This window comes from Mastigoproctus giganteus, chromosome 8 (assembly GCF_048544385.1).
Source record: "Mastigoproctus giganteus isolate SK-2022 chromosome 8, ASM4854438v1, whole genome shotgun sequence".
NCBI classification, from domain to species: domain Eukaryota; kingdom Metazoa; phylum Arthropoda; class Arachnida; order Uropygi; family Thelyphonidae; genus Mastigoproctus; species Mastigoproctus giganteus.
The window spans coordinates 219,279,948-219,307,617 of NC_143582.1; the positions used below are offsets into that span (position 1 = coordinate 219,279,948).

Here is a 27,670-nt window from a genome sequence, read left to right on the forward strand (position 1 = left end):
TTACTTGTGTCAGCCTTTGATCCTCCTTTGTGAATTGGGGTCACATTTGCACATTTCCAGTCTATGGGTACCTCCCCTGTGTCCAAGGAAGCTCTCATAATTATGGCTAAGGGTTTGCTTATTTCCTTTGCTGCCTCCTTTAATATAACTGGATAGATCCCATCCACCCCGGGTGCCTTTCTTGTGTTTATCTTCAACAGTTTCTCCTCCACTTTACTCCCAGTTATTTCAAGATTCTGTAGCTTACTGCTAGAGTTGAATACACCTCTGGCATTCCCCTCGCTGAATAACTCCTCATGTGTGAATGTCGATGCAAAATATTCATTTAGTTTGTTAGCTACCTGAGCAGGATCATCAACACTTGACCCATCAATATCAAGTGGACCAATCTGATTCATCCACTTCCTTCTAGAGTTTACATAAGTAAAGAACTCTTTGCTGTTTTTCTTTGCATCCCTTGCCAAGGATTTCTTGTAATCTGCCTTCGCCTGCCTAACCTCCTTTGTAACTTGGTTGCATATCAACTTGTATCTATCATAGGCTTCTGTGTCATGTGTTAATTTGTATGTATCCCATGCATTTTTCTTCACTGCCATATGCCTCATTAGTTCATCTGACATCCATTTTGGCCTAAACCTTGAACGATATTTCTTAGTTGGTATGTAAAGCCCATTAGCTTCCAAGATAAGTTCTTTGAATGCTTCCCATTTTGAATTTGCTGTTGGTAACATCATCAGTTGGTTCCACTGTATAGAATTTAAATACTGTCTCAGTCCATCGTAGTCGCCTTTACGGAAGCAATAACCCTTCCCTTTATCCCTAATGGTAGTTACCTCTTTGAGTAAATCCCACTTCAGCACACTGTGATCACTGCCACCTAGTGGTTCATTTATCTGCAGATTCTTAATGCATGAAGAATCACTGCTGATATTCAAATCAAGAGTATTACTCCCTCTAGTTGCCTCCCGAACATGCTGATGTAGAAAACAATCATCCAATAAATCCACAAAAGCCCTGCTAGTGTGTGAGTAACCAGCCCCCAAATTCCAGTCAATATCTGGGAAATTAAAATCTCCCATTATAAGACACTCTGATTTACTGGCCCACTGTATTTCCCTGTACAGTTCCTTATTATACTCATCAGAGTCATTAGGCCTATAGCACACTCCTACTCTCAATTTTGATCTCCCAATGTTTATGTCACACCAAACTGACTCCACAGTGCACTGTCCAGCGATGTCGACTGGCTTCACTTCCTTGGTTTTTATGTGTTTCTTAACTAATAGCATAACCCCTCCCCCCTTCCTATCCTGTCTATCCTTTCTGTAGACGTTGTACTCCCCAAATTGCAGTTCTGCATCCCTTATATCTGTGTGACACCACGTCTCTGATATCCCAAGAATATCTGCCTTCGATGTTTTGAGCAATACCTCAAATTCATCAAATTTATTTACTAAACTCCTAGCATTGGTGTACACGCAAGTATACCTGCACCTGTTTCTATTCTTAGCTACCCTAACACAACCCATGTGTTTACTTGTACCGCAATGGCTCCCAGCAGTCTCTGAAATACCATGCATCTTGTTTTTCAGGCTTCTGCTCATTCTAATAGAAGCAGTGCAAGAATCTCTTTCACCTCTGCCAGTGGCTACTGTCAATCTATTGGTCTTTGTCTCCCCCCAAGCTAGCAGTTTTCCGACCCACCTAACACTGCCTCGATAGCATCAGCAAATATTCTTGCACCCTTTCTATTTAAGTGTATCCCATCCCTGTAGAAGCAATCTCTCCTGTTAACAAGGGTATGCCCGGGATTGCAAACCCGTTCCTATAGTAGGACCCTGAGCTGAATTTGCATGTTATCTCAGCGTGAACTTAAGTAAATTTAAATGAATTTAACTATATATTAACTATATATTAAAAAAAAAAAAAAAAAAAAAATGATACACTGTAATTTGCAAGCCAGTGGGTAAAAGTTTTCTACGCCGTAAGACACCAAGAATGCAAAGTGTATCCTATTTACATGGCACTAAATATAACGATTATATTGAACATTATATTAAAACAATAGGTTCAGAAAACAAATTTTTGAAATTATGTTTATCGCTTTCCCGAAATGATATTTCAGGTAAGCGATAGGGAAATTATTATTGATCAACCTGTCGTACAACGCTGTTAAGCCCGCTGAACAATTTTTATTACTATTGCAGATATACGCAATCCTTAGACACTGCGATAAAATTATATTAGCATGCACTGATTTTGATATATTAGATCTCCAGTTTGTAAGGCTGATTACGTTAAAATTAAATGCATCTCTTTTATTATATATGTTTACGTCTATATTATTATTATGGAATATTACTATATGAAGATCCAGATAATTTGCTATAGTATCAGAACTATTAGTTTTTTCCAATACAAGTTCTACTGGATATAATTTACTGTAATCCTGGACAAAATGTGGACAATTAAAAACACATATATCATCTACGTATAATTTAGAGTATTTTAGAGATTATCAATAATTATAAATATATATATATATATATATATATATATTTTTTTTTTTTTTTTTTGGTAGTTGTTGGCGCATCGGCTTCTGTGGCCATAATGCACCTCCCAAGGTTTTTGCAGTACAGTCAGTCCTCGTATAACACGTGTTTACATTACACGAATTCGATAATACACGATTTATAAATAGGGGAACGATATCTTATATAGCACGAACCGAATTCGCTTATGCACGATTCGCCTTTGTGTTTACAAGAAATGGCAGTCGAACGCAGAATCAGCCCAACCGAACGCAACACAATAGTAATGAAGAGAAGATTCTGAAAATGTATTTATGTTTTTTATATCAGTGAAGGGGAAGCACATTTCATTATAATAACGTAAAATCAACACAATTCCAGCTATCGGTATTATCGCAAATGCAATTAGATCGAGTTTACTACCAGTTTATAACAGATTCCACTAGCAGAAACGCAAATTGAAATTGTTTTTATTGTTTTATGGTAGTAACCCCCAGAAATGTGCTTTAGTAAAATGTGAGGTGCTAATAGTGTACCTCTGCCTTTACGGTGTTGTTTATTCAGTTGCTACATGCACGCAGCTTTGTTTATGTGTATCAAGCGTGCCTCCTCGTTTTGTAATTGTGCTTTATTCCCTAAAAATGAGTAAAATACTTAAAAGGTGTGAAAAGGAAGCGTCTTGGTGAAGACACTGCAGATTCAGAGAGAAAAGAAAGCAATATCGATAAACAGAGGCGGACTGGGTCAAAAATTCTTACCCGGGAAAATTTATAGTAGCCTCATACTATGGTTTTTGGCCAAAATCAAACCGGCCTCCAGCCCACCGGGGTTCCCCCGGTAAGGCTTATGGCCAGTCCGCCTCTGTCGATAGAGAAAAAATATGAAATTGTGAAACGCTTTGAGCGAAATGAAAGACCATATGATATTTCACGTGCTACAGACCTAAATGAGGCAACGCCGAGAATTACAAAGAATGCAGAGAAAATAAAAACAACTTTCATAGCAGAAACAACTCAAAGTGTAATTAAAATCCATTAGATTAAGACAAAGAATTGGAAGAGATGGAACGGCTGTCATTTGTTTGGATAGAAAATCAAACAAAAAACAAGTTTGCTTACGACAGAAGTAAAAGCATTAGCAATATTTTATTACGATTATTTATTGTGTTTGGTAATGTTTTGGTTACAAATGTGTGTTCAATCTTGGGTGGTCAGCACATAACCCCATTTTTCCCATAGGGCCTGTTGTTTGTATTGCACGATTTTGCATTGCACGAGGGTTTCTAGGAACGCAACTATCGTGCTATACGAGGACTGACTGTACTTTGATCCAAGCTCGAGGCGGGATTCGAACCCGCGACCTTTGGGTTGCTAGGCAGGTACTTTACCCACCCGGCTAGCCCGGTTGGCTCCATGAATATGCGGTGGTCATTCCCTGACCTTTCCGCATCCTCCGTATTTGGTGGTCACGGGCTCAAACCCCGGTCTAATCAAGAAGCATGTGCTATGCACTGCTGCTCCTGCCCACCTGGCTATGGAGGCACCACAGCCCACTGTGTAACAGTAACACAGATAAGTTCAGTAAGGCCCAGACTGCGAATGAGAAAGCTCTGGCTAAGAAAACAAAGAATGGGGATGAGTAACTTTTTGTGCATGTGAAAACAAAGAAGAATAAAACAAATAAATAAATCAGATCGGACACTCGTGTACTGGGTATGGAAAGTGTTAGATAATCCAAATGATGTTGCTCATGAATTCAGTAGGTACTTCACATCTGTCTTTATTGACAAAAGACAATTTATGCAGAGGAGAGGCTGTTTGACTGAGGCTAAGCCGTGTGATTTTAGTAATTTTGAAATTACAGATGACAGTTTATTAGAAAACGTTTTAGCCTAAAGGCAAGTAAGACTGCTGGAGTTGATGGCATATACCCAAAATTTTTGAGGGAGTAGCCAGAGAGTGTACTGAACCATAGACATGACATTAATTATAGGGCATCTTTGGAGTCAGGAGAGATCCTGTTTGATTGTAAAAATATAGGATCATGGAGAACTGCCAATGTATTGTGTCAATATACAAAGAAGATTCTAAGAGTGAAGTTGGTAATTACAGACCAGTTAGTCTGACTTCAGTGGTATGGAAAATCTTAGAGGCATTGATTAAGAGTCTGATAGATATGACACTCTTAAGAGTGTGATAGATATGAGTTAGATAGATATGGCATTCTGAAGGACACACAACATGGTTTTGTTAAGGAAAAATCATGTTTAACTAACTTAGTAGGCTATTTTGATATAGTTACTCATGAGCTGAATGTAGGGAACAATTTCAACATAGTTTATTTGGATTTTAGCAAAGCATTTGACTCAGTCTATTATGAGAGGTTACTGTGTAAGCTGGAACATGTTGGGATTACTCAGTGGCTGCAGGGCAGAAGGCAGAGGGCTGTGGTTAATGGATATTCTTCAGATTGATGTAACTCCAGGAGTAGGGCTCCCCAAGGATTGGTTGTTAGACCACTGTTGTTTCTCATTTTCATAAATGAGATTGACAAAAGGGATAGAAAGCACGATGTCAACATTTGCAGATGACGTAAAGATTGGTAGAGTTGTTAATGATCAGTGCCAAGCAGCACTCCTTCAGATGATTTGAACAGGCTGCAAGAAAGGTCAGAAGGGTGGCAGCTGTGTTTTAATGCAGCTAAATGCAAGATCTTACACCTGAGGAATACAACCCCAAAATAAATTATACACTTGTTGGGGCTGAATTAAAAACAGCAGAGGAAGAAAGGGATCTGGGACAGTGTGGGCAGATATAAAATTTTCTGAACAGTATAAACAGGTAGCCAGGAAAGCCCATGGTGCCCTATTGATGATTTATTGAATGTTATCCTGTAAGGATAGGGATGTCGTAATCCCACTGTATAATGTAATTAAAAGACAAAATTTGGAATACTGTTTTCAAGTATAGAAACTTCATCTGAAAAAAGACATTGAGCTCTTAAAAGGTTCAAAGATGGACAACTCAAATGGAGAGATTGGCAAAAGGACAACCATACAATGAAAGACTCAGATTATGTGGGCTACAGAGCTTGGCAACCAGGCACCTCAGAGGGATTAGTAAAATGAATGAAGGTAGAATTTTCACTGTTATAAAGAATTCCAGAACTAGGGGCCATAAATTCAAATTACGAAAGCTGAGGTCTAGATTAGATTGCCAGAAGATTTCCTTTAGCCAGCGAGTTGCTGTTTACTGGAACAAGTTGGAGAGGGCAATGGGCTCGCAGAACAGTACGGATGGTGGATTTTTGGCTGCTGTAAAGGGATAAGTATTTTTTAATTTTTAATGTATTCTTCATTATTTAACATAGTACATTGTGTTTTACGGAGTTATTAAATAGGTTTAGTAGCATTCGTTAGCTTCTTATTTTGAATTTAACCGGCAATTTTTGGAAGGAGGACTCCCGGTGTTGGCACCAATATTGTTGAACTAGCTGCCATATTGTAGTCAATAAGAAATAGCTTAACGTATATATATCTCGAACTGATAGCGAAGATATAAAGTAAAACTAGATAGCGTAATACAAAGCACTGTATTTGTTAGCTTATTATAGTATTATCAATTAATCAAAAAATATTATTAATCTTATTAAATTTCATTGTTAATTAAATTGTATTTAAACGGAAATCATGACCCAGACTAGATCTGCAAAGCAAAGATCACAGACTAGCGAGAGTGCTGTGGCTCGGGGGAGAAACGAAGGAGGCGATTCTCCAATGCATCAAAGTGTCAAAAAATGTGCGAAATGTGAAATGTTTGCAATCTTTCTAAAACAGGACATGATCTAGCCAAGAAGGATGCCTTTGTGTGTGTGTGTGCTAGATGTCTGGAGTGTCAAGAAATTAGGCGCCAACTCAGTGTTCTGATGGGCATCTATGATAGCTTGAGGTGTAGGGTAAATGCCCTCGAAGAAATTAATGAGGGGCCCCATCAGGCCCTCAGCTGCCCAGCTCAACGACAGAGCTCACTCCTGTGCATCAGGCAACAAAGAGGCAATCTCCAAGGCAGAATGCGCTGGTCCCAAAGGAATTAGTTATTGTTGGTGACTACTGTCAGGGAGACGGGGAATATACTATGTAAGAAGGATAGGTGGAACAGGACCAGGGCATGTCTGCCAGGGACAAAAGGTGATGACATTGTACAGCAGATATCATCTTTTCAGGGCACAAAAGGTGATATTGTTGTACACGTTGGAACTAATGGCATTAAGAGTAAAAGTAAGAGATCTGCAGATTTACTCAACAAGTACAGGTCAATGTTGGAAAAAAGTCACGAGTTAGGGTTGAATGTGAAAGTGTCTGCAATTCTGCCCAGACACAATAGGAGGGAGTATATGATGAGAGCCTTGTCAATTAATTCTACCCTGGAGAGATTGTGCAAGGCTCAAGGGGTAGAATTTTTTTCAGTGTAGTCTGTGCTTGTTGACAGGAGAGACTGCTTCTACAGTAATGGGATATACTTAAATATAAAGGGTGCAAGAATATTTGCTGATGCTATCGAGGCAGTGTTAGGTGGATTAGAAAACTGCTAGCGTGGGGAGATACACAGACTAAAAGGTTAACAGTGGCTGCAGGCAGAGGCAAAAGTGATTCTTGCACTGCTTCTATTAGAATGGGCAGCAGACTGGAAAGCAAGGTAATGGAGATTTCCAGGACTGCTGGGAGTCAATAGTGGAACAAGTAAATACATAGGCTGTGTTTGGGTGGCTAGGAGCAGAACAGGTGCATGAATACTTGCATGTACACCAATGCTAGGAGTATAGTTAATAAATTTGATGAGCTTGAAGTGCTAGTCAAGACATCAAAGGCAGTGCAGAGTTGGAATTTGGGGAGTACAATGTGTATAGGAAGGATAGGAAGGGAGGAGGGGTTATGCTGTAAGTTAAGAAACACATAAAATCTAAAGAAGTGCATCCAATTGATGCTGGTGGACAATGCAGTGTTCAGTCTGTTTGGTGCAAAATAAGCACTGGGAAAGGAAAAATGAGAGTAGGTGTGTGTTATAGGTCTAATGAATCTGATGAGTATAATTAGCAATTGTGCAGAGAAATAGAGTGGGCGAGTAAATCAGAATGTATTGTTGGTGATTCTTCATGCATTAAGAATCTGCAGATAAAGGAACCACTGGGCAACAGTGATCACAATGTATTGATGTGGGAATTATTTAAAGATGTAACTACCATCAAGGCTAAAGGGAAGGGCTTTTGCTTTCGTAAAGGTGACTACAGAGGTCTCAGACAGTTTTTAAATTCTGTTCAGTGGGATCAACTGATGATGCTACCAACAGTGAATTCTAAATGGGAAGCCTTCAGGGACTTAATTTTGGAGACTACTAGGCTTTTCATTCCAACTAAGAAATACTGTTCAAGGTTTAGGCCTAAATGGATGTAAGATGAATTAATGAGGCTAGTGGCAGAGAAGAAGAATGTATGGGATGCATATAAAGTATCAGGCAAAACAGAAGCCTATGGCAGGTATAAACTAGTCTGTAATCAAGTCACAAAGGAGGTTAGGCAGATGAAGGCAGATTATGAGAAATCTTTGGCAAAGGATGCAAAGAAAATTAGCAAGGAGTTCTTTACTTATGTAAACTCTAGAAGGTTGTTACTATTGTTTATTATTTTGGTTTTTAGGAGCATTAGCAACTAAGGCCATATTGCTCCGGGGATCTGTGGTGGTCATTCCCTGACCTTTCCGCATCCTCCGTATTTGGTGGTCATGGGCTCAAACCCCGGTCTAATCAAGAAGCGTGTGCTATTCACTGCTGCTCCTGCCCACCTGGCTACGGAGGCACCAAACTCTAAAGGAAAGGGATGAATCAGATTGGACCACTTAACATAGGTGGGTTGACAATTGATGATCATGCTCAGGTAAGTGAAAAACTGAATGAGTATTTTGCATCTACATTCACACATGAGGAGTTATTCAATGAGGGGAGTGCCAGAAGTTTATCAAACGCTAACAGGGAGCTAAGTGATTTTGTAATAACTGAGAGCAAAGTGAGGAGAAATTGTTGAAGTTAAACATAAGGAGGCAGCAAAGGAAGTAAGCAGGCCTTTGGCCATAATTATGAAAACTTCCTTGGACTCAGGGGAGGTCCCCATGGACAGGAGGTGTGCAAATGTATCACCAATTCACAAAGGAGATTCAAAAGGTGACAAGAAACTACAGACCTGTTAGTTTAACTTGTGTTCTGGGTAAAATAATGGAATCACTGGTTAAGGCAGCATTGCAGGATCATCTAGACAAGACTGCAGTAATAGTTAAGACACAGCATGGGTTTGTCAAAGGGGGGAGTCTTGTCTGACCAATTTGATTGGTTACTATGATGTGGTCACAAAGGAACTGAATGCCAAAAATAATTCTGATATCATATACTTGGATTTCAGGAAAGCTTTTGATACTGTTGCACATTAGCATTTAGCATTAGCATTAGTAGAGGCATATGATGCAAGAAAGCAAGCTTATTCAGCATCAGCCAAAAAAAAAAAAAAAAAAACACACACCACTCCCATTTCACCCCTCCGTTCATTCGAAATACCTGTCCAGTTGAGCTTTAAATTTGTTTAGGCTATCAACTTCAACAACAAGTGATGGAAGTCGGTTCCACCAACCAACCACCCACTGGCCAAAGGCAAATTTCCGCACATCTATCCGACAATCGTCCTTCCTCAATTTGAATTTATGCCCTCTGAGGTGATTATTCTGAACAAGATGAAGAATCCCATTGGCATTGAGCATGCTCAAACCATTCAAAGCCTTATACACCTCTATCAGATCACCTCGCCGGTGCCTAGTCTCCAGACTCTGTAATTTGCAAAACTTAAGCCTTTCTTCATAAGAGAAACCCTTTGTTCCATTCACTAATCTTGTTGCCCTTCTCTGTACCCGTTCCAGCAGCTCTACATCCTTCTTGAAATGAGGCCTCCAGACCTGTATACAGTACTCAAGATGTGGCCTAACCATTGCCTTATACAAGGGAATAATCACCTCCTTATCCCTGCTAGAAAAATTCCTGTATATCATTGACAAGACACCATGAGCTACTCTTGCAGCTCATCTGCACTGCTCAGAGAACTTCATATCTGCCTGCACAATTACCCCCAGGTCCTTTTCATTCTCCACCACTGTCAGTGTAGGACTGCAGAGTTGATACATTGCTCTGGGGTTACTGTTTCCCATATGTAGTACTTTACATTTGTCAATGTTAAACTTCATTTGCCACCTCTCAGCCCATCTGTTCAACCTTTCCAGATCCTGTTGCAGCAGCATAGCGTCAGCAGTGTCCTTAACAACCCTGCCAACCTTTGTATCATCTGCAAACTTGGACATTAAACTTGATATCCCATCATCAATATCATTCATAAACACCGAAAACAACAACGGACCCAACACTGAACACTGAGGAACTCCACTAATAACATTAGTCCACGTTGAGCAGTGTCCATTGATTACCACTCTCTGTCTTCTGCCACTCAACCATCCCCTTATCCATAGCAGCAATTTGCCTCCAATGCCACACTGCTCCAATTTGTGCAGCAGTCTTCCATGTGCAACAGTATCAAAAGCCTTTCTAAGATCCAAGTATATAATATCAAAGTTATTTCCTGCATCCAGTTCTTTTGTGACTGCATCATAGTATCCGATCAAGTTGGTCAGGCAAGACTTCCCCTTAACAAAACCATGCTGTGTCTTAGCTATAACTGAAGTCTTGTCTAAATGATCCTGCAGTGCTTCTTTAACCAGTGCCTCCATTAATTTTCCTGGAACAGGAGTTAAGCTCACAGGTCTATAATTACTTGTGTCAGCCTTTGATCTTCCTTTGTGAATTGGGGTTACATTGCACATCTCCAGTCTAATGGTACCTCCCCTGAGTCCAAAGAAGCTCTCATAATTATGGCTAGGGGTTTGCTTACTTCCTTTGCTGCCTCCTTTAATATAACTGGATAGATCCCATCCACCCCAGGTGCCTTTTTTATGTTTATCCTCAACAATCTCTCCTCCACTTTCCTCTCAGTTATATCTCACAGTAGCACAAGTTGACATTTTATCTTTTATCTTAAATCTGTTTCTTAAATCATTCTCCCACCCCCAAAAATAATTGCCTTTCAATAAAACTAAACTGGTGCTAAATAAGAATTTCCCTTTTTGAAATGTTAGGCTAATTTCTTTATAATCATTAGGTGGGTAAGCATTGGAAAGGCCATTGTTATAATATACTGGTGTGAAGCATTTACACCTGGTAGCCAGGAGCAGCAGTGCATAGCACACGCTTCTTGATTAGACCAGGGTTCGAGCCCGTGACCAAAAAATACGGAGGATGCAGAAAGGTCAGGGAATGACCACCGCATATCCCCGGAGCAATATGGCCTTAGTTGCTAATGCTCCTAAAAACCAAATAACAAACAAACAACAAACTTACACCTGTTAGCTTAATAAGTATAGGAATTACAGTCTAACTTTGCCACAGTCCTAACTGCAATAAAGAAATTTTTGCATTTTCTACTAATACTGTTCTCTGATAACAGAATAAAATTAGGGATAAGCAGTAGCGATATTATCAATATCTAACAATGTTTCCCCGGCACTCCTCTTCTAATCAATATTATCCCCTGATCTATTTAAAACTGAACTAGTTTTGATATATGCTCATTCAAAATGGAAACTGTTTCCAAATACATATTAGTATATGACCTTGCATAGTTACTGCATGTGAATAATGCAATTTACATGTACAACATTATAACTACCACTTAATTTTTTATAGCAAAAATATTTACTATAAAAAATTTCCTGTGAGGACAATATCTGTTATTTTTATTAACTACACATGTTTAGAAACAAGCTAAGTTATTTTATAAAACATTTACCTTGATAACAAAGTTCATAGTCCCTCCAACTTCATGAGGATCTGTCCAGTCAAATTCAACCTTGCAGTTCTGAGGAGCTAGGTACTTGCCCGTAACAAAGGTAAGAAAGCCAAACTTTGATACTGTACAGTTATCAAGCACCAGAGAATGCTGGGACATGGTAGTTGCCATGCCCACTAGTGATGCAACTAGAAAGGCTACACCTACAACTGCAACTATAAAAAAAAAAAAAAAAAAAAAAAACTATTAGAATAGCCTGCACTACATTAATATATCAAAACATAATCAACAATAAATCTAACTCACTCCAAAACACAACAGGTATATTTTCCATGCCTGAAAAATATCAAAAATCTGGGGACATAGGGCTATAAATTCACCACTTTGCACCTACATATAGTGCCCCTGCTATGCTATAATATAATCAGAATTTTGAATATGAAAAACCTATACATACAAAGGGTACTAGGAAAGTTTTGCAATATGACACAACAATGAATCACAGGAAGCTGCTTGTTGCTGCATGTTGAGGCATGTTCATACGTGCATAGTAGCCGCGCCAAGTCGATGGTCTCAGTTATTCATTAGTAGTGAGAGTGTAAAGTGCTTGCGATGGCATTGTGGTCACGAAATGAGATAAGGACAGTTTTGCGGTATAATTTCGTGCGTGGTTTAACCATAGACCAGTGCTTAGAAGAAATGACTCTTGCACTAGATGATGATTGTCCACATCGTACAATGATATTCAGGTGGTATAGAGAATTCCAAAGGGGAAATTTCACTCTGGAGGATTCTGAGAGGCCGGGAAGGCCACGAACGTCAGTTACGGAGGAAAACGTTACTGCTGTGAGGAAAATGCTTGACGAAAACAGGCGAGTGACCTACCAACAGATAGAGGATACTTTGGGCCTAAATGCACCAGCAATTCGTTCGATTCTGCAAGATCATTTGCACGTGAAGAAACTTTGTTCTCTCTGGGTGCCGCATCAACTGACTGAAGAGCAGATGACACGACGTGTGACTTGGTGCCGGGAGATGTTAAAAAAGTTTGATAAGGGACAATCTCGGTATGTAAACAACATCGTGACAGGTGACGAGATTTGGCTGTACTATTACAATCTGCCGACCAAGGCTCAAAACAAAGTTTGGGTCTTTGATGATGACGACACACCCGTAATTGTCAGAAAATCCCGATCTGTAAAGAAGAAAATGATAGCTGTATTTTTCAAATCGAGTGGAATTGTGGAACGTGTCGTTTTGGACATGCAGAAGACAGTCACAGCTAAGTGGTATACTGAACAATGCCTGCCTAAAGTCATTGGATCTATGAAGAACCTGCGGCCAAAGTCAAGAATGGACACCTGGTACCTCCATCACGATAATGCTCCAGCTTACCGCGCCAAAGCCTGCACCGAATATTTGACCACGACAGGACTGAAACTTCTCGAGCACCCTCCCTACAGTTCAGACCTTGCTCCCTGCGACTTTGCACTGTTCCCGCATGTGAAAATGAAGCTAAAAGGGAGGCGGTTTTCCAGTGATGAGGACCTTCTACGGGCTTGGGACAACGAGTGTGCTTTACTCCCTAGTGAAACTTGGCAGAACTGGTTTAAAGATTGGTTTCGGAGGATGGAGAGGTGTATTGAATGTAGAGGAAATTACTTTGAAAAAATTAAATAAACAAAGCTGTATTGCAAAACTTTCCTAGTACCCTTTGTATAAGGCATAATCAGGCAGTGGTATGTGAAATCACTGCAATAAGTTTCTTGGTACTGCAATATGAATAAACATTACTTACTTTTCAAGAAGCAAAAAATTTTCCAAAAAGTCTAACAGTTCAGGACATTGACAGTGCGTGGATGGCGAAAGATATGTGCAATTTCCTATATCTTTCACTATTAGGCAAACAACTTAACTTTTAAGATTCCATTCTGTTCACATAATCAAGGCAAGTTGTGGGCAGCAACATTTTCCAGCAGTGTGCTACATATTATCTTGGAAAAGGCCACCCGATCTGTGCCTGGAGTCCGATCTCTTCCTTAACACACTTTTATAGCAGCCTAAGTTTATACTGGCATCTCTTAATTAGAGCTCAGAAAAAAATTTCAGGGAAGCTAGTTCAATTATTATTCTAATGGAGACTTTACATTACTGGAAACAAATTATCATTTAGATGCACAGATAGGAAACAAAAGGGAAGTCAAAACATGTCTATATTTCCCTACATGTATCTATTAATGATAGTTTCATACCACACTTCTTTCCAAGTATGTCCCTTATACACAGGTCTGCTACTGGATATACCAAGAACCCCATCTACTGGACCCCATCAATAGGAAAAGGAAGAAACTGGCAAGAAAAGGCCAAGCAAGAAGATTCACGAGACCAGGTACCCACATGCATGACATATGTTATGCTTATCATTAAGGATGCCATGGAAATTGACATAAAAAATACAAATGACCATTAATACAGTTAATGCCAATAAATAGAAAGCTGTCCTGTCCTGCAGACCTTTGCTCATGACAATTATCACCATAATTACTACAGAACGCAGTGCTTCCACTGTCCCTTCAGGACCCCATTGATAGGAAAAGGAAGAAACTGGCATACAGCCTTCTAAATATGACCTTTCAAAATACAGCTCAAAAAAAATCATGACCAATCACTTTATTAATATTAGTTATATCATACAGTTTATTCTCATTTTTAGCTTAGGCTGCCATGTATACTACAGTAGAGAGCCAAAAATCCGAACACAATAATCCGAATGAGCCAGCATTTATTTTTATGCTGGTGCCATAAAATAATTACAGTAAGGACCAGTTATTGTGTCACGCTTACGAATTGAATTTTGATTCTGTTAAAAGCAAATTCTAATAAGCGAAAATTGGAGAAATATTATCCACAGGCTATAAAAATGAAGATATAAAGCACCAATTTATGCTTTTATTACCTTACCAATTAACAAAATTAAACGATCATGAAAATCGCCAAAAAACTGAATGATGAATCGACAAACGATCAACAAACTGAATGCTGTCCAACTCAACTACTCTTGCTGAAAAGAGTGAGAGATCTGGCAATAAAGAAATGAAGTTCAAAAATGGTGCGGCAAAAAATAAGTAATTATTTTCATTGAAGGCCTATACATATGTGCTATTGTGGCTGAAAGTTCCATTTGTTTTGTTACCTATGAATAAAAATATGTAAGTACAACTTAGTTTTTTTTAAATTTTTTTTTTTATTTCTAAACTTATTTACTTATTAAACCCTATTAAACTTATTAAACCCTTTTTTTTTTTTAGTCTCCAGAACAGTATTTTTGATAAGTTTAAGAATCCAAACAAATTGGAAGTCAGAACTACCCCCAGCCTCAATTAGTTTAGATTATTGATGCTCTACTGTATATCTATTTCCTAGTTACTAAGTACATCTCCCATTCCACTTGATCACAGAAATTTTTTGAATTGTTAATTTAAGCACAAAACTATTTTTAAATACTCATTTGGTTTACAGATGTTATAAAACAAAAAAAAAAAAAAAAAAAATGTTTTTACCAAATCCCCATTGTGATCTCAGATCTTCTGTGACTACTGTATTCCAAAGTACTTCATTCACAAGTGAGAACTCATCTGGTGATACTGGAAGGGATTTTACTGCATCTATTAAGTGGGTCCAAGCAGCAGCACCAAAGAATGATTTCAACCTAGACTGTGCACTTTGATATTTTTTTTTAACTTCCTCTAAACTTGTAATACCAGCAGACAATAACCTAAAACAAACAAAATATTTTATCATACCTTTTATTTTCTTAGTTTTACTTAATTGAGTTAGATTTTAAAAATGGTTAATTTAAAACAGACTGCAAAAAATAATACATAAATACAAGCTCCTCCTTATGACGCCATAATCTCTCAAAAGAAAGAGGGAAAAGAACAGTTAATATAGTATTATGAAAAATATCATATTTGGCAACCACAAGCACATTTAAAAGTTAATGGAACGTTCTCTGACACACACACACACACACACACACACACACACACACACACACTACCAAGAAAATCCAAATAAAATAACAAATGTATTCATTCTTAATCATTTACTTTCTCCCAACCCCTTCGGAACACAAAGGAAATCAGATGGAGCCAAATTGGGACAAGGTAGGTTCCATTTTTTTGTCATAGAGAGAAGTCATTGTGTTGTCAGTGAGACAATTCTGATGAAAAACAGATTCTCCCCCCCCACCCCAATATTTAGAATTAGACCATGTGAATAATTGGGATTTTGTTAGAATTAGGATTCCATCAGCCTGTTTCCAAAACATACCTGATATAACTTCAAATCTGAACAGACTGTTAAAATTTGATTAGCACTCATCAAACTCTGGAAAACAGCTAATGAATAACCTTGATCTTAATGCATACCAGTGGTCACAGAATAAAGAATACAGGCAGGTTCATTTAAGAAAAATGTGTTCATGAAAAAAATGTGAATTGTGTTTTTTGTTAACCTTATAAGTAATCATTTAAAACTGTGAAAACATTGATTTTTTTTTATCTTTTTCTATACGTAAAGGCTCCACTGGTCTCTGTTCTGGGATCTACGTTGATCTCAATTTTGGATTATTACAGAGTATTATTATAATACATCTGTAATGTTTTAAATTAGTAGCATACAGTTTATTTTATTTATAATATATTTTTAAAGTATAATTTACCTCCTCATATTAAGAGAAGTTAACTACATTGATGCAAAAGTTGCTGGACAACAGTGTGATCAGGATTCTTTATAGTAGTTTACAACACAGGTTATCTTTCTAGCATCATAAGCCTTGTTTAACTAAACACTAAGTAAGAAAGCAAGGTTGCTAATACAGGCACAACTATGACATCTCAAAGTGGTTCAAGTGAGTCAAGTCTGAGACTGCCCACAAGATTTGTAGCATCATTTTCTTCATAACTTGCAATTACTAAGATACTTAACTGCACTGGTAGATGTATGAACTACTATTGTAGCAAATTTGGTATCAATGTTCTAAATGCATGCAATTATCTTATGAGTTTTGGCATTTATCACTCTACTCTATACAACCAAAAGATCCAGGCTATACAATGAAGCAAGCTTTGAACCATGGCACAAACTACAAATTTCACTAGTGGGAAACAGCAATATGCACAGAAGTCACACAGACCCATTCACCGATCCAAACATCACTGTGGCTTATGAACATGCACTCACATGTTAATCCATGTGCAGTTAATGAATCATGAATATGTACACTGATCTTGTACTGAATTTGTTACGCTCAGTTTTGTTTTCCGTAGTGTGTGTGGGGGGCATGATTTTAGATCTTATACTATCATATCTGGGAATTTGCTAAGTCTATAAATTCACAAATATTAGATTGATATCTACATTTGATACACAATTTTCAAAATAGAGAATGGTTTCTTTTTAGAATATTTGCTTAAAAGATAGGGTATTGAAAGCAATCTATCATAAAATATCTGCATATTCTAGGGATCACCAGACATTAAGTTGATAACTTTATTTAAAAAAAGTCCATCTGTCACCCATGGAAAGGCTCTCTTAGTCCAATATTTGACTTTGACTTATTGCTTTATTTTCTAAATTAGCATATCTTCCATTTCTCTTTACCAAATGATTATCTCCTGCAATAGACCCCCCCCCCCCCCCCCACCACCACCACCAACTTAAATTTTTTATATTTTATCACAGGTAGGTTTAGGCTATTTGTTGTCTGGACCTTTTTTTTGTCATTTTTTTTTTTTTTTGCCGTAAAAAAATTCAGAAAATTAATAGTAGTTTCATTGAGTTTGTTACAGTTTTTACTTAATTTTATTATTAAGTTAAAACCACATTCCCTATTTTATATTTCATTATTACCACTTAATTACCCCTCTAGCTTGGTTGTACCCAGATATTGCCCTTACTTTGTTAGATGGCAATAAATGATTTTATATATATACAGACCCAATTAGATAGTATGAATCAGAGCTGTAATGCTCAATATGTTCTAAGTTGATATCAATATTTGTAAAATAATAAGCGGAGTTTACCTCAATATAGTACGTAGAACACTTCCGTATGATACTCTCCAGAAATTAAAATGAAAAAAATCGTTTTATTTTCGTTATATTTCGTTATATTTTACAAATACAGACCCAATGTAGCCATGGATTAAAAAGCCAATTTCATAGTGTTTTTGTTAGCTACTGGCAACCTAACAGCAGTCAATGTCTCAAATGTAAAATATCACATAATATTAATCCAACGATCATGCATCAAGCTATTAATCTGAAGTAACACAGAGAAGAGAAAAGATGAGAAATAAATGAGTTAGCTATTAACCTATTCTGAACAGAAAGCCTAGATTAATTCCTGACATAGTGTATATATAGCGGTGTGCAAGTGCATGACAACAATGTTACATAAACATGACATGACAAAAAGGTTACATAAACATATGCCAGAAATTGTTCTGAGTTCCAACAATTCGTGTTCCATAAAATTATCTGCAATTCGTGTTCCATAAAATTATCTGCAAAAACTGCTTTTTGTAATCTGGGTGGGCAACCCATATTGCAACAGTATAGATAGGTAGGCATAAAAGTTGATTAATATTTTGGCATGCATAGTCTGTCAATGTTGGTCATTTATTTTGAAATAATATTTACTATTCATAATCATAACTTATTACCAAAAAATTAATTCTACCTATGATTCAGTGAGAGGAAACACAAAGTTTTTGTGCCAATATGTTATAGTGTGCATCTGAAATGGGAATATTGGCTTATTCAAACTGAGAAATAGAGGTGCATCTCATGTGCAGTAATAATAAATGTCATGTGGACTGGACATAGCAAGAAGTCTGTACTTGGACTGGCTTCCAAATCTTAAGTCTTCTAAGAAAAGCTTTCAGAGAGGCTTGGAGGTACAGGATCATTCAATAAGTGAATTTCAGATGGTGGTAGATCAATTAGCACCACAACTGGAAAAATGGATGGGGAGATCCTGAATAGCAAAGGATGAAAATCCTGGTGGGCGCAGCTAAAGGATAGCACTAGAAGGGCACAGAATACAGAACTGTGTGGAAAATTTTATGGAAAGAACAGCTTTATCTGTATCACATTCAAAGATTACAAGACTTTGCCAATTACAAAGCCAATTTCCCATCAAAAGAAGCTTTGTATTTGGTTCCTACATCAATGTGCTCTATTTTGTTTTTTTTCCGATGAAAGAAAAAACAAAACAGAGGCATCAATTAATCGCATGATTAATTTTCACAATACTCATGACTGGGAAAAAATGAATCCAACCTTCAATCAAAGCTCCAGCAACAATTCAGCATTAATGTATGGATAGGAATCATCTCAATTTAGTAAAGTCATTATATCTTTTTGTTCTGCCTGTAATAACAGGAGAATCCACTTCTGATTTTTTAAGTTTAAGTAACACATTCAGATATTACAGTGGGCCTCTAACATTTAACAAGGAAATGCTCTTCCAAATAGTCCCTGGCTATTCAACTAAAATGATGCAGAGTGCTATTGTGTGTAAACCACACTAGGTCAGAAGCAAGAGGACATTTGTCTAGAAAATTTATAAATGATTCTTTAAGGATGAACTGAAAATTCTCCAATCATTTTGGCTTGGATATTAACATTTCTTGCCTTATTTATAGTTTTATCTATTAAAGATTTTGCAATTGACATAACCATTTTTTTTTTTTTTTTACTATCGGCATGCGGCAGGCCAAAAGATTTAGCACATACATTTGCAAGGTTAGGACAAAATACAAATAGCAGGACCAAAATTAACCTAGTATTTTGTGTGAAGAACACAAAACAATGGATGCCTAATAAAACACATGACTGCATAATAATTTTTTTTTTTAAAGTGAGGAAAAACTTTATACACTAAGAGAATAAAAAAAAAAAAATTTGCTTTGTACCATTCCTAAAATTATTGCAGTGGTTTAGCATTAGCAGAGGCATCTGATGCAAGAAAACAGGCTTATATAGCATCAGCCAAAAAAAAAAAAAGACACTCCCCCCTTTTTTACCCATCCATTCACTCCAAAGGTTTGTCTAGTTCAAGCCTTGAATTTATTTAAGCTGTCAACTTCCACAATGACAGATGTGTTTGTTTCAGCAATCAACCACCCACTGGCTCAAATTTCAGCATCTTCTATTCTAAAACTCTTTCCTCAATTAGAATTTATGCTCCCCCCCCCCCGGTGCAGAATCTGAGCAAGAGGAAGAATCCCATCAGCATTGAGCTTGCTCAAACCATTCAAGGCCTTCTACACCTCAATCAGATCACCTCACAGATGCCTCGTCTCCAGACACTGCAATTTGCAGAACTTAAGCCTTTCTTGGTAACAGCAACCCTTTTGTTCCATCTCACTAATCTCGCTGCCCTTCTCTGTACTCGTTCCAGCAGCTCTACAACTTTCCTAAAATGAGGCCTCCAGACCTTTTATGCAGTACTCAAGGTGTGGCCTGGCCATTGCCTTATACAAAGGGATAATCACCTCCTTATCCCTGCTAGCAAAATTCCTATACACCTTTGACAAGATTCCATGAGCTACTCTTGCAGCCTTTTTTGCACTGCTCAGAAAACTTCATATCTGACTGCACAATTACCTCCAGGTTTTTTTCATTCTCTACTACCATGAGTGCAGTACCACACAGTTGGTATGTTACTCTGGGGTTACTGCTACCCATATGCAGCACTTTGCATTTGTCAATGTTAAACTTCAGTTGCCATTTCTCAGCCCGTCTGCTCAACTTTTCCAGATCAACATCATTGATAAATACAGAAAATATTTGATGAATATAAAATATAAGCAGATTTGCCATTTCTGAATGCATTATGGCAAACTGGCATTGAGCCAAAATTAAAGATATTCTTTAACATATAGATACAATACATACAATTAGGAAACAAATAACCACTTTTTTTTTTATCAGACTATAAATTAAACAAAATTAATTGAATTAGCAAATTGGAATTCAGAAATGCAATGTGCTAAGTGGAATTCAAAGTCAATGTTGGAAGAAGAGGCAGCAGATAACCAATTATATTTGTTCTTCTAAAGTCCAACTCCAATAGCACAATATTTAACCGGTTGCCTAAATCTCTGGATATATAGTCAGTTCTGCTATAACGCAAAGTTCCACAACGTGAATTTGCTCCAACGTGATTGATATATTAGGGAACAATGCGACTATAACCTGTGAGTTTAACTTCTGTTCCAGGAAAATTAATGGAGGCACTGGTTAAAGAAGCACTGCAGGATCATCTAGACAAGACTTCAGTTATAGCTCGGACACAGCATGGTTTTGTAAAGGGGAAGTCTTGCCTGACCAATTTGATTGAATACTATGATGCAGTCACAAAAGAACTGGATGCAGGGAATAACTTTGATATTATATACTTGGATCTTAGAAAGGCTTTTGATACTGTTGCACATGGAAGACTGCTGCACAAATTGGAGCAGTGTGGCATTGGAGGCAAATTGCTGCTATGGATAAAGGGGTGGTTGAGGGGAAGAAGACAAAGAGTGGTAATCGATGGACACTGCTCATCGTGGACTAATGTTATTAGTGGAGTCCCTCAGGGTTCAGTGTTGGGTCCATTATTGTTTTCTGTATTTATAAATGATATTGATGATTGTATATCAAGCTTAATGTCCAAGTTTGCAGATGATACGAAGGTTGGCAGGGTTGTCAAGGACACTACTGACACTATGCTGCTGCAACAGGATCTGGAAAGGTTGAGCAGATGGGCTAAGAGGTGGCAAATGAAGTTTAACATTGACAAATGTAAAGTACTACATATGGGGAAACAGCAACCCCAGAGCAATCTATCAACTCTGTGGTACTACACCGACAGTGGTAGAGAATGAAAGGTACCTGGGGGTGGTTGTGCAGTCAGATATGAAGTTCTCTGAGCAGTGCAGACGGGCTGCAAGAGTAGCTCATGGTGTATTGTCAATGATATATAGGAATTTTTCTAGCAGGGATAAGGAGGTGATTACTCCCTTGTATAAGGCAATGGTCAGGCCACACCTAGAGTACTGTATACAGGTCTGGAGGCCTAATTTCAAGAAGGATGTAGAGCTCCTGGAACGAGTACAGAGAAGGGCAACAAGATTAGTGAATGGAACAAAGGGGTGCTCTTACGAAGAAAGGCTTAAGTTTTGCAAATTACAGTGTCTGGAGACTAGGCACCAGCGAGGTGATCTGATAGAGGTGTATAAAACTTTGAATGGTTTGAGCATGCTCAATGCTGATGGGATTCTTCCTCTTGCTCAGAATAATCACCTGAGAGGGCATAAATTCAAATTGAGAAAAGACAGATGTAGGATAGACGTGCGGAAATTTGCCTTTAGCCAGTGGGTGGTTGGTTGGTGGAACAGACTTCCATCCCTTGTCGTGGAAGTTGATAGCCTAAATATGTTTAAGGCTCAGCTGGACAGGTATTTCGGACGAACAGAGGGGTGAAGTGGAAGTGGTTTTTTTTCTTTTTTTTTGGCTGATGCTGCATAAGCTTGCTTTCTTGCATCAAATGCCTCTACTAATGCTAATAACACGATTTTCGCGTTGGCTCACGCACAGTATTATCTGCTAGTAACAACAGGTGAACATAAAACCCAGCACCAAGCTGTAGCAACCTATGCAACAACAACAACAACTTAAAAAATGTCAAACCTCAAATGTGTGAGAGCTATATTTCCCCATTTACCGTAACTGTATTGGTCAGAGACACTGTTGTCATTTGCTGTATTCATAAGATTTTTTGTTTGAACAGAAATTTCGTGAGACGGGATAGCTTGAGTGGAGGAGCACACTTCTGGAGGTCACTGCCATAAAACAAACAATTTGTAGTTCCCGGTTTATTGGGCTTTTCTTATAGTGCAGTCTAATTATAAACTGGTAGTGAACTCGATCTTACTGCATTTGCAATAATAGTGATAGCTGGAATTTTGTGGGTTTTTATGTTATAAAAACCCACAATCATATAAAAAACATAAATAAATTTTCAGAATCTTCTCTTTTGTGCATGCCGTGTTCGTCATTATTGATTGCTTAATTAGTATGTATATATTACAGTAATAATTATGCTATATACGTAAGCATACATAGTCTCCGACCAATACAACTAAATGGGAAATATAGCTCTTACCAGTTGTGTATTCTGGCCGGAACAACGTTCTGGTACATTTTTTCTAAATGTTTGTTGTTTATTAAACTACATGGTCCCCATTAGAATTATGGAATCCAAATTTTTATGTCCGCACTTGGTTGCGGTCTCATCGTTCTGCTGTTGACCAACAAACAAAAAGGGCAGTCACACAAGAATACGTAATCGATCCTGTATGGGAATTTCTATGATTCTTCTGAACAACTGGCGTATAGGGGAAACCCCCGGAGGCTCCAACAAAGTACAAAATTCTTCTGAACAGTATTTTTTTTTATTATTTTGGAGTTTTTTTCTTTTCTGATTTTTTAAATTTTTTGTCTTTGTTTTTTACTTTTGAATTTTTTATTTAATAGTTATAAATAAATACTGAACAAATATTCTAATCTTTGACTTATTTATTTTTGCAAATGAAAAAGCATAGGTAACTATTTGTAGTTAATCAACGAGCATTCCGGTACTATTTTTTTTTTTTTTTTAGCAATACACCTCTGGCTCTCACACATTTGAAGTTTGGCATGTTTACACGTGAGCTCAATGTATGAGGTGATAATAGTGTTTCCGACTTAAAGGCAGAAACACACTACATATTCTCACCTTACACACACACACACGAACCTCATGTATCTCTTACCTCAGTTCCCCTGCGTGTGTTATCCTACAATTGTGTGTCTTGGACTGTTCTCCTGCATTTGTTAACTTTTCTTTATAAAAAGTTTATTCATACAGCATCCCAGACATGGGTAAGCATCCTGGTTCCAAGAAGCCAAGCAGTGAGTGCAAAAGGAAAGCATTAAGTATAGAAGAGAAACTTGAAATAATTAAACATTTTGAAAGAAATGAGAGAACATATGATATCTCGAGAGCAACAGGCTTAAGTGAATCCAAATTGCGCACCATCAGAGACAATGCCGCGAAAATAAAAGCTACGTGTATAGCTGGAACAACTTCAAGTGTCACAAAGTCAATTAGAACAACACCGAAAGAAATAGAAAGGCTGCTAAGCATATGGATTGAAGAACAAACCAAAAAAAAAAAAAAAAAAAATCAGGAGCAAGCTTTCTCACAGTGAAAGAGAAAGCACTAACTATATATATGAAGACTTTAAAAAGAAATCACCAAATCCTGCAGAAATGGCTCCTTTTAAATGCTAGTAGTGGCTGGTTTAGTGGTTTCAAACACCACTACTCTTTTCACAATGTTAAGCTGTCTGGCAAAGCCACAAAGTGCAGATGAGGAAGTTGCAAAGGCATTTCCACCTGTGGTACAGAAAATAATTGAAGGTGGCAGCTACACATGGATCGGATTTTCAATCTGGATGAAACAGGCCTCTATTGGAAACATATGCCTCAGGATTTAAGGCTGCAAAAGTTCGCTTAACTGTGATGTTCGCCACCAATGCCAGCGGAGACTTGAAGTTAAAACCAATAGTAGTTTATCGCTCTGCCAATCCACAAGCTTTAAAAGGAATTGTAAAATCCAGCCTTGGTGTTAATTATAGGTCTAGCAAGAAAGGTTGGATGACTGAGCAAATATTCGTTGATATTTTAATTGAAGCTTACCATGACTTTCAAGAATTATTGCAAGAAGAACTTAGATTTTAAAATTCCAATAATTCTTGATAATACACCAAGCCATCCTCAGATGGTTGCTGAACCCTCTCCGAATACCAAATTCATCTTTTTACCTCCGAACACAACCTCTCTACTACAGCCCCTTGATCAGGGTGTGATAGCGGCATTTAAGGCTTACTATTTAAGGCGAACATTCAAGATGTTAATTGCTGCTACTGAAGGTGACAAGACAAACTGTTATAGAATTTTGAAAGAGATTTAACATCAAATTTGCCATTGATATGATTGTAGAAGCTTGGAATGATGTTACAAAATACTGCTTGAATCGTGTGTAACGGAAACTTATCCCTCATTTAATTTGCAATTTTGAAGGCTTTGAACCATCAGAGCAACTAAAACAAATCAAAGCAGGTTTTGTTGCTCTTGCAAAAGAAGATGGTTTCGAGGAAGCAGAAAATGAGGATATAGCAGAGCTTCTAGAGTCTCACAATGAGGATCTATCTACTGAAGACTTGCAACAACTTGTTGCAGCCAGTCAAGTGGAAAGCCAAGATGAGAATGATGACGAAGTCTAGCAGGCTGCCCCACGAGAACTTAAAACAGCAGAGTTATCAGCTGCTTTAAGTGGAATTGAAAAGCACCTGCAGTGGACTGAAGATAATGATTATAATGCTGAATGTAGTAGGATAGTGCTTGGAGGCATTCGAACCATTTGGAACCATACAGGCAGCTCCTGTATGAAAGAAGGAAGCAGGAAAAGCAACAAAAGCTAGATAGCTATTTTAAACCAGCGCAGAAGAAAGAAAATCAGGACAGTGAATCACACCCTTCCATATCGGGTATAACAACATGTCATCCTAAGAATGATAGCCCTCTTATAACCCTAATGATAACCCTCTGTAGCTATAACTCACTAGCTACAGACTTTCACCACACCCACTTCAAATAAGCAAACTTCATATCTTGTCAAGGTAAAGTGCTATATTTACTGTAATATTTATTTATTTATTAGAAATTTAAGATGTGTTAGCAATTTTATTGGGTTTCTAACTTTTTTTAGTGTCTTACTTACCAGACTGAACATTTTTTGAGTGCTCTGCCCCATCCCTATTTTTCCCATAAGCCCTGTTGTTTTTAATGCGCGAAATGCCATAACATGGAGATTTTTAGGAACACATGTACCGCATTATAGTAGAACTGACTGTATGTGAACTTTACAAAATATACAAGGTACATTCAAAAAGTTACCAGAATTTTACTATAAAAGTTTTTTGATGTAAAGCTAGGCTAACTAACTTAATCACCTTTCTTCTGCTTAGCCGAGTGGGCAGGAGCAGGAGTGCAGTAGCACACGCTCTTTGAGTAGACCGGGGTTCAAGCCCCTGACTGCTGAATACGGTCGATCTGCCAACCCGCACTGGACCAGCGTGGCATATTATGGTCCATTTCCCTCAGCATGAACTGTTGAGGAGGCTTCCATCCTGCAGTGGCTTGATAATGGCTGCACTTTACCTTTTTTTTACCTTCTGCACACTCTCTCTCTCTCTCTCTCACTCTCTCTCTCTCTCTCTCTCTCTCCCCCCCCCCCCATCGGTTTTCTCAAGCTTTGAAACATTGTTAAAAATTGTGCTTAATGCACGTAGGGCCAATTCAGCATTTTCTTTGATGTTGTCTGCTGTAGCAAAATGATGATCCCAAAGTGCCATTTTCATTTAGGGAACAGCCAGAAGTCAGATGGTACAAGGGGAAGGGGGAAGGATAGGCAGGTTGCTGCATGACTGAGTTTTTTCACAAACAAGAACTGGCAATGCCACGTGACTGGGTGCATTTCCATGGTGCAGGATTCAGCCATCCTTCCATTTTTGAGGTTGTCTTCACCTCCCTCATCGTAAAAAAAAAAAAAAAAAAACGATCAGCATGAGATTTTGTTACACGAGACTTCTTGGGCCATGTGGTTTAAAAACAAACAGGAAACACTGGAAGATGAACCTCACAGTTGATGCCCTTCAATGTCTTGAAAGAAGAATATATGAAGGAACTTGTGCAAAATGATAGGCAAATGAATGTTGGACGAAGGTAAAGAAAGCCTGCACGAGAAGCATGCAAAAGTTCGATGAAATTTACCAGTAAAAGTACTTTGCCGTAACGGCATTTGTATTGTTGCTCACTCAGTAAACAGACGGTGGGTGTTATCGGTCAGGAGTAGAAATTGAATCCCATGGGAGATTGAAAACCTCCCAAAGTGGAGGGAGTAACCTGACCTTTTTTCTTTAGAATCACTGGTGCACTAGTGGATAAATTGTTTATTAAGAAAAAAAAAAAAAAAAATAGGCAAAGGAAGTCCACACGAGAAGCACAGCAATTTTTGAAACAGTTTGCCGGTGAAACTGCGTTACGAACATTTTTTACGATGCCAGAACTTCCAATATGACTCTGTTCGTGATTCAATTACCATATTTCCCCATGTATAAGACGCACCCTTTTCCGAAAAATTTGGGGTCTAAAAACTGGGTGCGTCTTATACAGTGGTTGTAGATTTTTTTACTTGCATTTCCCGATTTTTCGCACTTGTTGTCTTTGCGCTCATTGTTTCACACTTGTTACCGGTATATTAGGTTACGTTTTGTCACGTTCTGCCCAGAAATGGCTCAGAAAAGATTTTCGTACAGTGTTGAATTCAAGTTAAAAGTGATCCAGTTTGCAAAAGTGAATGGAAATCGTGCTGCTGAACGTAAGTTTGGTCCTCCTCCAACTGAGAAAATAATCCGAGACTGGCTAAGGGAAGAAGAAACCCTACTGAAAACGCCACGGCAGAAGAAGACCATGAGAGGCAAGTTAGCAAATGGCAATTGGAATTCCTGTGTCCACAAAGATGGTTCAACATGAGGCAAGAAGAACTGCTGATGAAAAAGAAGTTACTGATTTCAAAGGAGGACACAATTGGTGCTTCAGGTTCATGAAATGGAATCAGACTTGCCCAAAAGATGCCTGAAAACTACGAGCAGAAGGTCCTTGAATTTCATCGTTTTGTCATTCAATGTCGGAAGACACATCAGTTTGAGTTGGGACATATTGCAAATATGGATGAAGTCCCCCTTCAATTTGATGTCCCAAGTAACAGAACTGTTGATAAGAAGGGGATGAAAACTGTAACTGTGAAGACATGAAAAGAGCCATTATACAGTTGTTCTAGCTTGTTGTGCCGATGGAACCAAGCTGACTCCTATGCTGATTTTCAAATGCAAAACAATGCCAAAAGAAGACATTCCTCGAGGAGTGATTCTCCGTGTTCGTGACAAGGGTTGGATGGATCAAGATGAGATGAAGATCTGGTTTGAGAAAGTTTGGAGCAGGAGACCAGGTGGGCTCTTACGCAAACCTGCCCTATTGGTGCTTGATCAG

General features: G+C 38.1%; 1 protein-coding gene across 1 annotated transcript in view; it reads right to left on the reverse strand.

Moving 5' to 3' along the window:
* The window catches only part of LOC150082305 (apoptosis-resistant E3 ubiquitin protein ligase 1), a 254,272-nt gene that overhangs the window by 114,732 nt on the left and 111,870 nt on the right, over positions 1 to 27,670 (reverse strand). Inside the window, exons 4-5 of the mRNA XM_090379226.1 lie at positions 15,020 to 15,234; positions 11,460 to 11,674 (exon numbers count right to left, since the gene is read on the reverse strand). Of these exons, the coding sequence (XP_090235352.1) occupies positions 11,460 to 11,674; positions 15,020 to 15,234 (430 nt within the window). The remainder of the gene's footprint in view (positions 1 to 11,459; positions 11,675 to 15,019; positions 15,235 to 27,670) is intronic.